This window comes from Cydia amplana, chromosome 9 (genome assembly GCF_948474715.1).
Source record: "Cydia amplana chromosome 9, ilCydAmpl1.1, whole genome shotgun sequence".
NCBI lineage: Eukaryota > Metazoa > Arthropoda > Insecta > Lepidoptera > Tortricidae > Cydia > Cydia amplana.
In genome coordinates, this window is record NC_086077.1 from 6,036,731 (window position 1) to 6,053,554 (window position 16,824).

The following is a 16,824-nucleotide window of genomic DNA, read 5'->3' on the forward strand; positions in this document are numbered from 1 at the left end:
TGAACCAGTCTAAACCCTGCCATTTAAAATATTAAGTACAAGTAGATATGTTGTATGTTCCTATTATGTTCGTTTCAATGCTCTAGTTGACCGGGACTGATTATTACCGGGGCAATTAATATCGAATTGTTACACTTTTATATTTACTTAGACAAAATTTCCTAAATATGAAATGTTGTTCATGTTGTTGTGACGTCAACGTTTTATGCATGAATCGGAGGAACAATTTGGAATAAACCGCTACAAAACGAACCACTGCTAGTAAAATAGGTAAGTAGGAATTGTAACTGAAATAATAACAACGACCTATATATTTTTCCTATCACAAGAATATTATATTGACAAAAATAAAAATCATCGAACGGAGAAGCCGTGTACGCTCTGGTCGATGTAGGTGGGGATGGCGGAGAATCTTCTCCGTTTCGTCTTTTTGCTAGGTTTGTTGTCTGGAGGTAGGAAATTCCAGATTATTAGGTCTTCGTCTACTGTGGCTGTCGCTGCAAAGTAAATACATCCAACAATAGTTTATCCAAAGTTATTTACGGCTTCTATATTCTAACCCCCTTATTCATAAACGCGCTACAAACCTTAAATAGCTAATAATCGTTTGTCCTCATCTGTCATTTTGACTTATGTATTTGTAAGAAAGGGATGAATTTATGGAGGATGTTATAAGTATGTAAGAAAACATATTCTAGTTAAGTGTTAAATTGATTGTTCCTAATTGTTTCCTACTCTTAATTTATATGCCTATATGTTACTAAGTAGTCTACACGTATGTAATATAAATATGTACATTGAATGCAAAATAAAGATCTCTATCTCTATCTAAAACATAATTCAACTAAATCAGGCCCGGAAAGTTTTATGAATAAGGGAGTAAATCTTTACCAATAGTGGGCCTGTTGTTTTGTTTAACCTCTTCTGTTTTCTTTGTATTGTTTTCTGAAATGAGGTGTACAATAAAGAGTATTTGTATTGTATTGTATTGTCATTGAAGCTAAGACCGTCCATCACAGTATCTGGTCCATCCATTAGCAAACAATAACCTACCTTATCCTAATATAAATACATACGAATCTTACCAAGCTTAGTGCCATCAGGGCTGAAGACCATAGTCCTGATGCGGTCGACGCCGTGTCTGCCCTCGCCCCACTGGTCCACCACCGAGTCTGGTCCGCTCATCACCACCAGCTGAGAGCACGCCTGAGGTTGCCCCATTTGCTCTGTAATATAAAACATCATGTAGTAAACATGGAACATACAATAGTTTCAGTTTGCTTCTTCTGCTTTCAAAACCTACCTACAATGGAACTTAATTTTTGGGAAGTTAACTATAAAAAAACGAAGGCATAACGCGTTGAGGTCGGTTTATATTTGCAGACATTGAGCGTGCCAGACACGTGCCGTGCATTTTTTTCTATGTGGTTGTCGGCGTCTGCGCCACCGTGTAACAATGGATATGAAATCGTTAATAGACACTCTATAGAAAAATATTGTTTTGTCTGCCATGGCACGCGTCTCGCACGCTCAATATCTGTAGATAGAAACGGGGCTTTATATAGATATTTGAGCTATTAGTTAAGTTATTTGTAGGGACGTAATCTGTAGTTTCATTTGAAAACAAATTGTAATTTTCAATGTCAATTAGACCGTAGGTACTTCAACAGTAGTCTGAACGGTGTAATTTATACTCGTAAACATGAAATACAAAACGACACCGTGATAGTTACTGCCATGTCTGCCAGGATGGAATCGGTAAAATGTGATATAGATTTTTATGACTCATCAAGTTTTCTCTAAGACATTAACATTTTAATAGTTTTCTCTTAATAAAACTGGACCGAAGATCAAGTACCTATAATTGTGATAATTCGATTTGATTTCATTTGCTGACCAGAATTTGAATGATCAAAACGCAATTGACATGGTGATCAATTTTGTAAACGTGTACTGAATTCTTAATTCCTTGACTTTAGAGTTCATTAAGTGTCAAAATTGCAGAACTAGGTAAAATGGGGGCGTGTACAGCCTACCATGATTTACTACCCAAAATACCAGTCAAACCACCATTATCGGATTATATTATTTTTCTATGAGACTTAGCGTTTGTTTCACAATGTCCAAGTAAAGTCCTGAATAAGCTACTTGCCACTTATCTGACGAATAAAGTCATCGTTGGCGTTTCACAATCTTCAAATAAGCTTAACTGGTAGATAAATATATCTTTACAACTTAAGGTAGTTTTATTTGGCAAATGAATTATACAAGGTGGCCCATTTAGATCGGTCAGTATGGGAAAATCTGAAACTATAAGACATACGACGATCTCTTCTTAGGAACCATGTCATCGATTTTAGTAACAAGAATAACTGCATTCATACATTTAAAAAACAATGTGTACTCAGCTCAAGAATCGAACCCGGACGTTTTGAAAAAAAAAAAACTAAAATTATTTCTATTTAGATATCGATTGTGTAGGTCTTAAGCAGTAAATGTTACTATGAAACATGATGTCTGAAATGAATAAAATGCATTGTATTCATATCCTTTAATTTATTTTAGTATGTTTTCGAAATGGCTACCATTTTTTTCAATACATTTTACATAAAAAAAAAATTAAATGTATGAATGCAGTTTTTCTTGTTACTAAAATCGATGACATGGTTCCTAAGAAGAGATCGTCGTATGTCTTATAGTTTCAGATTTTCCCATACTGACCGATCTAAATGGGCCACCCTGTATAATGCTTTATTAGCTACACATTATAACACCACAGTTTATATTTACCTGTGTTCCAGAGACTGAGTACTAGTTCCCCAGTCCGATGGCTGAACAACATGGTATCCAGGCTATAGTCGCTATTGCTGACGGTAGTAGCAGCGCGCAGGGTGGCTCGCGGGGCGTCCCAGAGGGCTATCCAGGATTTGGTCTCCGTGACTCCGCCGATGCCGAGGAGAGCACTACGCCATGGGTGCCAGGCTATAGTCTGGAAATGATGTTAAACGCGCAAAGCTTAAAGCAGAGGTTATCGTTTTAAAAATTCTTTAGATATGCCAAATCTAAAGAAATATAAACTAGAAACATAGACTTTTTTTTTAGTTCCTTTAGGGACCATTTATAAACTATGGGTTAAAAACCTCATTAATAATCGTAAAAAAATAGCGGGATGCTCGCAAACGTTCATCGTAGCTTTTGGAAGCTGCGAAGATAAAGGATATTAGATGCGAGTTACATATTCATATTAAAAATGTCATAAAAATGTTAATGATATCGTCTTTTTTATTAGTATAGTGATGTTACCCGACAACAACAGAAATGTAAAAAAAATTGACGTCTACAATTATTATTAATTTAACTAACTATAATTATTAATTTATTACCTTTACCATCCAGTCGGAACTGATTGCCCTGGATTCTACCAGAGACGGCCACAACATCACCAGCACCTGATGAACATATAATAATGAAACTCCAATTATAATTGCAGTGACTACGATCATTGAAATATATAGAATTCTCGCAGTCTAAAATTTCCAATGGAAAGGAAAGCTCGAAAGCGGAAGAAAGGCTCGAATCCGACGAATCCTTATGGGTCAATTTCACCAAACGAGCATTTTTGTCTAATTCCCATGGAATTTTGAAATACCAACATTACACAAAAAAAAATATGCTGATAATTTGATAAAAAATATAATAAACATTAATTTTCTTATGGGGTAAAAATATTCATAAAACTATAAAAGTTATTTCAATTTAAAATTTTGGTCAGGGCACGGGAATTAGTGTGTCCATGGGAATTAGATTTTACTAGCACGGAAATTAGAACATGGCACAGGAATTGTTTTCTTAGCTTATTTTGGTAGTTAAAACTATTATTTATGTATATTTTAATCTACAATAATATACTTCAACCATACTGAAGCGGCATCGAACATATTTATCTACTTTAATTTTAGTTTCGGACGACAAATCTACGAAAGTATGATAAACTAAAAACTACGTATTTGACTAATAGTTTCCTTGATTTTAATGGCAACTAATCTCTCTTTCTTAGTAAAATATATATATTTCAAAACAATACTTTGAGTAGTTGCGTAAACATGTCCGCCTTACATACAAAACTATTCATTAAAAAGTGTCATTATGTATCTGCATGTAGATAGGTACAAGGTGTATGATCTGCTTTATGGCCGTATAGGAAATGATACTAAGAAATAAATAGGGGCACAGAGAGAAGAAGTTATTGTGTAAGTTAATCTGAAGAAATCGAATATGCTGCCTTCATAAATTCATAACACAAACAATTGTTTAACCACATATGAGGTAAGGTGGGGTAAGACTATCACCGGGGTAAGACTATCACAGACAGACAGACATGACGAATCCATAAGGGTTCTGTTTTTTGCCATTTGGCTACGGAACCCTAATAAGGTATCTAATAGTATTACGGTTTTAATACCCCCCTGGCATTGTCTAAAATAACCGACTTGGTTTCACATTACATCTCAAAACTTTTTTTGTAGTAGAAGAACTGCGTTGCGAGACTTGCATCTTTTTATTTTTACATGTAATGTTTTTGATAGGATCCCATCTCTTTTTGTAGGCTGTCCTTCTTGTCAGGTAATCATACCCATACCATACTGATACTATGTATACACATATCATAACTATATACATCTTTATTCATACTCACATCGTACATCGTAGTGTACCTTTACTTTCCCTACTAATTGTAAGAACTAAAAGGTAAATTTGTTATCGCATATATTTCTATAGGATTACAAACTTATTTATGCAGTTATTAGATCTTTAGAACGTGACTAATATTGCAGTATTATTAGATTTTTATTGGCTTAAAAAGCTTAAACCTAATTACGTTTCAAATTTGGAACTTGTGGGTATGCTAGAAGTACCTTAGAATAATGATGATCGTGAGTGATTGTGTCAGTGACAAAACTAAGGGATTTTAAAGTGCATTAATTCTTAGATTACATGTTCAAATTAAATCTATCTCTGGAAAAACGCGCATTTTTGAGTTGAGTTGAAAGTTTGTATGGAGATCAAATATTTTTGAGAGTGTTGGACTTGAAACTTTGTACATGGGGATATTATTATAAGACGGGAAAAGTAATTTCAGCGTTTTTGAAAATTCATCCCCCAAGGTGGTGAAAAAGGGGTTGAAAATTTGTATGGAGATCAAATATTTTTGTGAGTGTTGGACTTGAAACTTTGTATATGGGGATATTATTATAAGACGGGAAAAGTAATTTCAGCGTTTTTGAAAATTCATCCCCTAACAGGGTTAAAAAGGGGTTGATAGTTTGAATCCATTACAAATGCTTTGAAACTTCTTAGAAAGACATAATAGCCGATGACAAAAAACAGGACTTGCGACGTTTCAGGTAATTCAACCCCTAAGGGGGTAAAAAAGGGGATGAAACTTTGTCCTGGGGTGCAAATTTTATTTTAAGCTAGGACCTTGAAACTTCGTAAAAAGGTACTAAATTAAAAAACAAGAAAACTGATTTCTGCGTTTTCGAAAATTCATCCCCCAAGGTGGTGAAAAAGGGGTTGAAAGTTTGTATGGAGATCAAATATTTTTGAGAGTGTTGGACTTGAAACTTTGTATATGGGGATATTATTATAAGACGGGAAAAGTTATTTCAGCGTTTTTGAAAATTCATCCCCCAAGGTGGTGAAAAAGGGGTTGAAAGTTTGTATGGAGGCCAAACAATAATAATAAAGGCATATTATTAGAATACAAGAAAAATAATTTCAGCTTTTAAAAAATCATCCCCTAAAATGATTAAAAAGGGGTTGAAAGTTTGTATAGGGTTCAAATTTTATTTAAAGCTAGGAACTTCAAACTTCGTAAATAGGTAGTTAGGTAGTAGGTTTTATTAAATAGAGGACATGAAAATCTTCTAAGGGGGTTTAGAGGGATTATATCGAGGACAATTTTATTCAGTTAGGGGCTTGAAACTTCGTAGGTTGTGAAAGACAAAGTCTCATGCGTTGTATAATATTAATAATTAACAAATGATTAACCGTCCTACCGCAATCACTTGCTGCACAATGTTCTAAGCTAATGTAGAAATATATAACCACCAATATACAAATCCACGCGTACGAAGTCGCGGGCAACAGCTAGTATAATATATATTCAATGCCAATATATATAAGTAATAATAATATGACGTAAACATTGCCAATTAACTTACAGTGCCCCCAATAAAAGATTTGTTGACAATATATGTAATACTTTCTAATTCCCGTGCCACTTAATCAGCTGTTTTAGGTAAATTTGTTATGGGAATTAGGGCACGGAAATTAGAATTCGTAATAAAAAAATTCGCCAAAAATTTAAATCGTGTTTGACCAAACTGTTATGTTATCGCTTACATAAAGATACATAAAGGGCTCCTAAATATGACAATTGCTATTGAAAAGCTATGTGGAAAATAAAATTTATAAGGGGCATCGAAATTAGAAAAAAATTGTCGCCCACCCGGATTCCGAAATACTTACGCGATTTGCTCGAACACGCCGCGGCTTGACTTACATCCGCTTGCTTTGAGAGACAGCCGAATACTGCCAGTACAGGTGAGGCGGGACACGAGGCGGTTCAAATACAAACGTCGGCTGTCAGAGCCCTTTGAGTTTTGCCGACGAAATTTTACTCGCGCGCTCGGACAAAATTTAAACATCGATCACGAGTTATTTACCACAATGAAGTTAATAGTATATGTGCTCAGTGATAGTAAATATCATCTAGTTTAAGTATTTGACACTAAATTAGTGATACTAATGTAGAATTTTTCGTAGGATTTTTCATTATGCTCAAAAGTAGATTCCGGACAGGGCACGGGAGTAGTAATTTGAGCCTTTAGGTATTTTTATGTGTACTCTAAAAACCAACTAATCAGTGAATTCATATGGAACTCGGTGTGAAAGTGTGACTTCTTTATGTAAAAAAAAATTGGTAAGTATTGTCTGATGCTAACCCGCGATTTTCATCACGGACAGAAAAAAAATCGTGTTCAGAAATTGACCCTTATGAGACGTATTCTTTTATGGTCACAATGCATATAGCTACGGTAACTGCGCATATGATGAAAAAAATCGATGGCGATCAGTCTGTCATGGAGGATTAGTCTGTACTACATTGATATGATATTGAGCACTACCTGTGAACTGTTGACGGCGGCTGCGGCTACGTAGCGCGCGTCCGGGGACACCCTCACTAGGAAGATGGCGAAGTTGGTGGCTTGCCGGTAGCTGATGAGTGTGGCGTCGCGGTCGAAAGCCGTGACCATTCCTCGGGAACAACCGCTAAAAACAAATATTGTAGTCGAAAATTAATGAGTTTACTTTGTGTTATTACAGAGTTCTAATGATCACCTTCGGTTTTCATCACCATGTACCAGCAAGATACGAAAACATAACATAATTATAACGTTACGAGTTATGGTTTGTAAGACGGTTGGTCAGCCACGGTGTAGTTGAAGCTGTAGTTGAGTGTACTACAGTAGAATCCGCTTATAATGACATCGAAGGGAAGTGACAAACACGTCATACTAAGCGGATGTCATATAAAGCATAGTTGTACAACTTCTTATTTTTGTTAAGTTTTCCAAATTCATCTCAAATTTCTTTGTGAGAGATTAGATTTATTAAACTTGTAAACAAATATCAACTTGTCACTGAGAATCAAAACTATAATACCTTACACGCCACGAACGCACCAAACGTCCTCGCAGGGAAAGACGTGGTGACGGCCACGAAAACCAGCAAAGGTGTCAGTATAACCGGACATAATTTCATGGAAATAGGATTTTTAGGTCATACTAAGCGATTTGTCACTATAAGCGAAGTCATCTTATCCGAATTTGTGACACAGAATTTTATATGAAAACCAAACTTCGCACAGTAATTACGTCATAGTAAGCGGTTGGTCAGTATAAGCGGAGTCATAATAAACGGATTCTACTGTATTTTGTATTACCTATGTTTAGAGATTAAAAATTACAGTCTCTATTTCCTAGGACTAAAATTTCCTTGCAACGACCTCAACAATTAGAGCAAGGTGGTGGTTTACAGAATGTCAGTCTCACGTCACGTGACGATTGTAGTTTCCCATGGGGCCCCAGTCCACGGCTGTGACCAGACAGAAAGGCTGCAGCGGTTTGGTGGCGAAGTGGCGCCAACTCCCGACCATCCATTTACAGGTATATAGTAACATGTCTCACGTGAAGATGGAGTTCCCCGTGAGGCTCCAGTCCACGGCGGTGACCAGACAGAAGGGCTGGAGTGGCTTGGTGGCGCAGCGGTACCAACTCCCGACCATCCATTTGCATGTGTATTGATAGTAACATGTCTCACGTGACGATGGAGTTTCCCGTGGGGCCCCAGTACACGGCTGTGACCAGACAGAAGGGCTGCAGCGGTTTAGTGGCGAAGTGGCGCCAACTCCCGACCATCCATTTGCAGGTGTATTGATAGTAACATGTCTCACGTGACGATGGAGTTTCCCGTGGGGCCCCAGTCCACGGCTGTGACCAGACAGAAGGGCTGCAGCGGTTTAGTGGCGAAGTGGCGCCAACTCCCGGACATCCATTTGCAGGTGTATTGATAGTAACATGTCTCACGTGACAATGGAGTTTCCCGTGGGGCTCCAGTCCACGGCGGTGACCAGACAGACGGGCTGAAGTGGTTTGGTGGCGCAGCGGCACCAACTCCCGGCTACCCATTTGCTCCAAGCGTTGTGCACCTCTAACCGCTGCATGTCGGTTCCTAGCTGAGAAGGAAACTTTTTTATTTTTCTATTTTTTTTTCTATCTCAAGGAAGTATTTCAGACTGTTATATTTTTAAGCCAAGATGGAAGAACTATTTATATTCTTAGCGCTTTCCCAGATGCATCATAAAGGAGGCCCGGGGTTTTTCTTGGCAACGTATAACATTTTAAGAAGTAAATAGGTATCGGTATCGCTCTCTAAACTTGTGTCACATATATTGTAACTAGCCCTAGCACAGTCGGGGGTCTTTTTGATCTGTTACTGTACACTATGTCTTTAAACGCTGGCTTCAATTAAAATGTATAATTAGATATAACGTATTAGGTAATGTATTAGGCATAACTCTAGTTAAGTAATGTATTAGGTATAAGTATGTAAGTTAAGTGGGTAGAACACAAAAGGATAGAGAGCGCTTTATCCGCCAACAAACTGTCCTCAGTTTGGCGGAACATAAATATGTAAATACCCTGTAAGTGTTTTTTTTTTGCGATAAATAAATAAATAAATAAATAAATATAGTGAAAACTTTGCTGTACATATTTAATGAATAAAACAAAAAAAAAAGGTATCAAAACAGTAGCATTCTGAAGTGACACACTGTTGGAAATTTCTTTTCTTAATATTATTAAATGTCATAGAGTATTCTGAAATAGTGTGTAAACGTAATGTTTGTAGATATTAGCCGATTATTTGGTACTTACTGCTAGCCTTTCCCCTGTAGGGTCAAACCTACAGCAAGCAGTGCTAAAGAGGGTGAAGCCTTTGCCGATAGGAGTCTGTGAATGCCAGCTCCACTTGTAGTATTTGTTACCAAGTGCTGCCACCAGGATGTTGTCGTTGCTCCAGTCGAGGAGTTCTGGAACTGAATACGAGTAAATGCTATATTTTAATGATTACTATGTTATATTGATGAGTGAAGTTACAATGGATTATTAGCCTGTATAAAACACGAATTTTACAATAAATAAATTAGTGTCCGACCGAAGGTTCGGTTTCGGTTTCGGTTTCGGCCAGTTTCGGCCAAAAAATCATGTTTCGGCTGTAGTTTCGGTTTCGGCCAAAAAACGGCCGAACCTTTCGGCCGGGCCGAAACTTACGAAATGGTACTTCGGACAAAGACTAAAAGTTGGGGAATAAGTAGGACAACAATATTAATACCTACATATACTGATTCATGTATATTAGGTACAGACATTAATTGTTTTATTATAAAACACAATTCCACTAATGAGGGCGCCACTGGACGGTTGACGCAGTCTTAAGAGGCTGTCAATACATAACTGAATGAGATAGCACTGTCGCATGTTACTGGGCCCTGGGCAAGATAATAATAAGAAAACTAGTCTCACTTTTTACCTCAATTTACCATTGGTTTGTGTTCCACATGTCCTCTACTTCAGCTTAGCCTTTGGCCTCGCTGCGCCATGCTCGGCCTGCGGTCTCGCTTTTGAATCCAATGGACATTGGTTGGAGTCTGTGCTCAACTACTTATCCTGAAGCCTTAAGCACGGCTAGGGCTTTGACTTCGCATGAAAGTTCGCCTCAATGGGCCACTTCGGACTTTTCGGCCCAGGTGAAGATCAGTACCCGGCCTTGCGATATTGTTAACAAAAAATTTCGCGCTCGCTGCGCTCGCGTTTTTGGTTGACCCTGTATCTACATGTTAGCTTGACTGGTGAATGAATAGAGTTAGACCAAGAAAATTCTGCAATGATTTTGATAGCATACGCAGTGCAACTAGTGCAAATGTTATTTATACGTCATAATTTCATAGAAGTTTTGACGTTTAAAATAACACTTGCACTGCGTGTGTTATCAACTTATCAAAATCGTTGCAGAATTATCTTGGTCTAACTCTAGTAATTTTCATAAAAAACTGCTTAAGTAATAAGTAACATCAATTTCAAGGACATTGGGTGTTGACGGCCCCATAATATGTGTGTAAAAGTGGTTTTATTACATTTTATCAACGATTTTAACAAGTCTACAAAAGTTTCGGTTTCGGTTTCGGTTTCGGCCGAAACTAGAGCCAAAGCCGAACATTCGGTTTCGGTTTCGGTTTCGGCAAAAAAACATGTTTCGGTCGGACACTAAAATAAATATAGCACCTGCCAGGTATATGAGCTGCAGAGAAATCTGCTTCTCTTCTCTAATCTTATGGAAGTTCTTAGATATCAAGCTGGCTGTGCATTAAACCTTGGAGTAACATATTATAAAGAAGTTGAAACAGAAACACTAAGCTTTAAGCTAGTTGCTACATCAACAGCAATGTTTCAGCAATGAACCGAACGCAACCTTTTATTTGTATAAACTCTTAATACATTCCTAATGCAGTAGCTAAACGCAGCCGTCGGGTTCGGCTACTAAAGCACCAATAGGAGCGCTCCACATAATCTGTATCGAGGCCAATTAGAGGCACCCAAGTTTAAACCACCTTTTGTACTGATCAAATATTGCAAATCATAATCATCAGCAACCACACCACTTTTGCATTTTAACCGTTTAGTCAAGAACCCGTGTAAACCAGTATTTTGGAAAATTATATCAGTTCACTAAGAATTGAAGCTTTTTATTTGAGTCGTCGAGATCCTGACCTGCACGGCGGCTACATACACCATAAGCTGATGTGACTTGTTCATACTTGTTAATTCAACGGCTTCATAGGTTTTGTCCTGTTTTCATTTAGATGTAGTGATTTGTAGTAGTGTATTTGTAGTGTAGTTTGTTAATAATTATCATATACTTACAAGCAGCGGAGCTGTAAGTTGGTAGATCCAGGACGTTATCAGCTGAAGATAGGAAAGTGCGCGTGCGCGGCACGCAGGGCCAGGTTTGCTCAGGTTGTGAAGGTGCCGGCGCTTCTAGCCCAAAAGCTTTGTCGATGTGGCTCGCGTACTGTTTCTGTTTCACGTATTTGCCATGCTGGAAAAGGAAAAAACACGTATTTAGTTTATCCTATTTTAGTACTTTGATGAGATTTAAAATATTTTGTCAAAGTTAAAGAGGTGGTAACAGCTTGCAACTCTATGCGAGGCCAGATTCAAGCACTATCGTTGTCATTAATCCTTTCCAGTATGCCAATCTAGAAGGTTTTCTAAATAGTTACGTTTTGGTGATTCATTTGAAGAAAAGTCGCATTTTCTGAACGGTCGTCGGATTTAATTTGAATCTTAAATCAGATTGCTAAGGTTGAAATTAAATAGACACGTATTAGTCGATAAATTGTACTAGGTAAGCCTGGAAAAGGGTGGACCATAATTCTTAAATCCGTTCGTTGTGTGGAATATGGAAAGTTGTCACGAGTGGCTTAGTAGCGAAAGGATTCGACAATTCGTTTTGACAGTTGATGCAACCATAACTGGTTGATGACCATGCATGAATTTGTAGGAGGATACATGGCGGGTTGGCATATTTACACGAATGTTAATGACGGGCATTACGCTGCGTCTTACGTAAGCGAACAACTCGCGAACGCGAAGCGGCGCGGCGCGCGGTGCGGCGGGCCACGGGCCACGGCGTTTGCGTTCGCAACGAGATCGCCCACATAGGACACTTATATAGACATCAAAGGATTGATTCACCCCGCGCCGCATCGCTTCGCTTCGCGTTCGCGTGTCGTTCGCCTACGTAGTACGCTGCGTTACTCAAGTGCTCACCCAGATGTTTTCAGATTGGTGCTTACGGGCGAACACGTGGTGCCGCCTGCGCAGCTCATCGATGGACTCGCGCGGCGCCACAAAGCGATCAACGCGAGGCCGCTGCAATCCGCTCTGAAAGCACATTTCATATTTTTAGTGCTATATTTTACTGTCTGCTCTTTATATCCAACTATACGCTATATGATTGGAAATAATTAAAATATATCGTTCTATAGTTGCTTGCGGAGCCCTGCTCAAGGCGGGTTTTGTTAAGGTTTTTATAATGGATTTAATAAAATAAATATTATAAACTGAAATATATGTCATATATTAAAGACAAAGTGACAAAGCCCTCCAGTGGTGAAGCCCGGATAGTCAGTTTATAATTTACATATAGTAGTGTGACTATTAAAAAAAACACAAATCAAAATATTTAATAAAATAATTTGATTTGTTCCCAAAGTTGTAAAATAAATATTGTTAATAGTATTTTTTGTCAAGTGTTATTTACATATATCATAACACAAAAGTATGAATTCTCCCCCACTGTGTCCATTGCCAGCAGGCAGGGAACGAATGAATTATTCAGCATCAAAAGATTTCAGAAGGTTGGCTTTATTCACGAGGACAATTTGATGCTAAGGATGAACTAAATACACCGATTTAGTTTCTATTATCTCTTTAAACCTACAGACTAACCCTAGAGATGTTTTATATTATACTAGCGACCCGCCCCGGCTTCGCACGGGTTAACAAATTATACATAAATCTTCCTCTTGAATCACTCTATCTTTTTAAAAAACCGCATCCGCAAATCCGTTGCGTAGTTTTAAAGATTTAAGCATATATAGGGACAGACAGATAGCGGGAAGCGACTTTATTTTATACTATGTAGTGATTTGTCTTAAAATGTTAATGGCACTTGTACTTACAGTTTTTTTACCAAATGCATTTATGTCCATTTGTCAATGTTGAAGTTTACTTATTGTCCTTAACGTTTAGATAAACAGAATAGTTCGCAAATAAGATGTTCAATCAGAAATACAATTAATTAATTATCGTAAAATCGGTTGGAAGTTAATGTTTTGAAATAAGAGGTATTTTAAGAATAACTTAACTGTCTTCGTAATTTTGATTCTACCCACCTAAGTTTTTTTTTTAACAGTTATGGCCTGGATGAGAGTCCTTTAAGCCAACCTAAGTTTAAGTATTAAGGCGTTTTTTAATATTTCTTTCTTGTTTATTATTATGAAAACCTCGGACAGCTAAACTACTTAGGCGCGCACAATTTGCAGAAAATTAAAAAAATTTAATAGATAGATAGTTAGACACAGTCGCTATTAGACATGTCTGATCGGCCGTTCAAATATCTGAGCAAAGTCCCTATTATCAAGGACGCTAAAGTGCATATTAGTTCAGAGACATTATAAGCGATTGGGCTATTGCGATGTAACTAATTGCGACTGTACTAATAAATAAATATAATATGAATATGTATGTATGTGTAAGTGTATCCAAGCGAAGCATTATTGTATTGATATTAAAAAATGCTGACCAGCGGGCTCAGCACGGTTCCATTTTTATCGACTATCACTATGCCCGTCACTTTCGCACTTACATACTTGTTAGAACGTGACAGGCACGGTGATAAACGATAAAAATGCGATAAAGATGCAGATGTGGCAGCACATCATGAAGGTGCTACAACTTTGGTTGAACTTATACCTTACTAGCGACCCGCCCCGGCTTCGCACGGGTTAACAAATTATACATAAACCTTCTTCTTGAACCACTCTATCTATTCATCAAGATCCGTTGTGTAATCTTAAAGATCTAAGCATACATACAGACAGACAGACAGCGGGAAGCGACTTTGTTTTATACTATGTAGTGATTAGGTCAATGCAAATTATGGGCAAAGGTCACAGAACAAGTTAGAATGGCGATGCGAGCAGGGTACGTGTCGCCGCCGGTTTTGAGCAAACGCTCGCATGCTACTGACCGAAAAACGAAGTAAACATGCCTTTTTGCGCCAAAATAACCTTCAGATAAGGAAGTCAGACATCAAATCTGTCTAAAGGAGGCGTATCCATTCACCACGCACACAAGGCGCTAGCTAATTTTTACTACCGTTGCGCGAGTGTAAATAAATGTGAAGAGGAACGAGCGGCGACACCGGTTCCGATACTAACTGCGCGCTATAGCCATTCTAACCTCTAATATGTTCTGTGGCAAAGGTTTTTATTTTAATACCAACTACAGAGTTTATCAATTGTAGTTCTTGATCGAGTAAATATTACCATATTCTTGCTAATATTCTATTTAAATAGTTACATGGCTTTCTGCTAGTGAGAGGAATGGTTCTTACCGTGATGAGAGACATAATGATAAGAGGCCTCAGACAGGTATTGGGGTGGTGTAGAGAGAGAGGGTTGGATCTCAATCCATCAAAAACAAAGCTAGTGTTATTCACTAACAGAAGAGTAAAAGAGATGAAACCTATAAAGGTACAAGGTATAGAACTAGACATGGTAGATGAGTTGAAATATCTGGGCGTTATTTTAGACAGTACGCTCAGGTACAAAACTCACATCAAGGAGCAGACGGCAAAAGCTATAAGAACACTGTTCCAATGCAAAAGGGCAGTCGGTAAGAACTGGGGACTGAAGCCAGGAATGATTCACTGGATCTACAAGGCGATAATACTACCCAGGGTGCTATATGGAGCTGTAACATGGTGGCATAGAGCACATATTAAAGAAAACCAAAGAGACCTAACCAAAGTCCAGAGACTAGCGTGCCTCATGATGACGGGGGCTATGAGAACGACCCCGACACACGCAATGGAGGTAATGCTAGGTTTGAAGCCACTCTGGATTGAGGTTGAGAAAAGAGCCACAGAACAGTGGTACAGAATGAAAGCATGCAAGGAATGGAGAGGAAGCTGCGTGGACAAGAGACATGCGCGGATACAAAGAGAGGCACTATCAAAACTTGAGATGTTGATGGCCAATAATGACCTTATAAAGAGGCAGGAGATATTTGACAAGAAATATAGAATACACATAGGAGACAGAGACAACTGGAAGGTGGAAGTCGGTCACCCGACGACCATTTGCTTCACGGATGGCTCAAGAAGAAGCTCGACTAAACTGGCAGGAGCGGGCATAGTGATCCCCAAACTAGGGGAGAAAATATCAGTACCACTGGGCAGATATACTAGCGTGTTCCAAGCAGAGGTATGTGCAATAGCGCGCTGCGCAAGCATAATCAAGAAGAGTGTAAAGCAAGAGGGCGCTGTCGTAATATACACAGACAGCCAGGCAGCACTAAAGGCACTAAAGAAAATATCAGTCACCTCCTCTCTCGTGAGAGAATGTCGAGAGGAGCTCAACTTGATAGGCAAGCAAAGAAGTGTCACGGTGGCATGGGTGCCAGGACACCAGGGAGTAATGGGAAATGAGAAAGCAGACGAGCTGGCGAGGATAGGGGCGGAGACGGAATATATAGGTCCGGAACCGGCTCTGCCTATGTCAGCGGATGTCACGAAGGGAGTAATAGAGAAGGTAAAAGAGATGGAAGCACAGAGAGAATGGGAAGAAGAGACTGGGTGTAGACAGTCGAAGATGATGATCAAAGGGTTAGACCACAGGAGAACCAGGTATCTTTTGAAACTAGGTAAGAGCAGTCTGAGACTACTGACAGGTATCATTACGGGTCACAATACTCTCAACAGACACCTTAAGATAATGGAAATTAGTAGAGACGCCTCCTGCCCACACTGTGGTAAGGAGGAGACTAGCTTACATTTACTAGCAGAATGTACTATGTACGCGGCACCGCGATATAATACATTCGGTAGAGACACACTGAAAGAACACGAACTAAAGGACGTCGAACTCAAAGATGTCCTTCTGTTCTGCAGGAAAACAAGAAGATTCGAGGAGAATAGTGTGGGAATGCCGCCGGGACAGTAACCTGCAGCTCCAACTCCAGGGAACAGGGCTGAATGAACGCGACACGCGATCGACAGCCCGCCTGCATCCGGCCGGGCGTCCCTACACTACATCTACATCTACATCTACATGGCTTTCTACTAAACATTCTAAGTTGCGATTATTATTTCGTAGCGCGACGTAGAAATCTCAACGCACCTAGCAGCGACATCTTCCGGACAATAGGCTACATGACTAATTTTCATTTATGGTATCAATCGATCGGGTTTGTTTTTAGGATCAAATGTCTATATGGGACCCATTGAATTAAAGTAACACAAAAGTCAGAAATTGTAGTCAAAGGCCGACAGTCGCACTTCACTTGCGAAACGCCCTAAACAAAATGAGAAGGGAACGTGACGTCAAGGTCTCTGGGAGCCCATCTTGTAGTA

General features: G+C 38.7%; 2 protein-coding genes across 2 annotated transcripts; one reads left to right on the forward strand and one right to left on the reverse strand.

Annotated features, from left to right (window-relative positions):
- Window positions 1–273: 273 nt before the first annotated feature.
- On the reverse strand, window positions 274–13,519 carry LOC134650985 (protein cortex-like). Its single transcript, XM_063505952.1, has 10 exons — window positions 13,370–13,519; window positions 12,456–12,569; window positions 11,547–11,721; window positions 9,501–9,661; window positions 8,652–8,800; window positions 7,191–7,335; window positions 3,384–3,449; window positions 2,791–2,989; window positions 1,086–1,226; window positions 274–497 (listed from the first exon to the last, which is right to left on the reverse strand). The coding sequence occupies exons 1-10, from the start codon at window positions 13,397–13,399 to the stop codon at window positions 355–357; spliced, it is 1,323 nt and encodes a 440-aa protein (XP_063362022.1). The 5' UTR covers window positions 13,400–13,519; the 3' UTR covers window positions 274–354.
- Window positions 13,520–14,965: 1,446 nt separating this feature from the next.
- LOC134650821 (uncharacterized) lies at window positions 14,966–16,414 on the forward strand. The gene has a single exon (XM_063505754.1). It carries the CDS (start codon window positions 14,966–14,968, stop codon window positions 16,412–16,414), a length of 1,449 nt encoding a protein of 482 aa, XP_063361824.1.
- The last annotated feature ends 410 nt before the right edge of the window (window positions 16,415–16,824 follow it).

What these genes read in the sequence shown, in the direction of transcription:
- LOC134650821 (XM_063505754.1), top strand. Translation starts at nt 14,966, where the DNA reads ATGGTAGATGAGTTGAAATATCTGGGCGTTATTTTAGACAGTACGCTC.
- LOC134650985 (XM_063505952.1), bottom strand. Translation starts at nt 13,399, where the DNA reads ATGGACATAAATGCATTTGGTAAAAAAACT. An exon ending in GTTCCGACTGGATGGTAAAG is followed by an intron (nt 2,990 to 3,383) that starts GTAATAAATTAA and finishes CATCATTTCCAG; the next exon opens with ACTATAGCCTGGCACCCATG. An exon ending in ACTCAGTCTCTGGAACACAG is followed by an intron (nt 1,227 to 2,790) that starts GTAAATATAAAC and finishes TTTATATTACAG; the next exon opens with AGCAAATGGGGCAACCTCAG.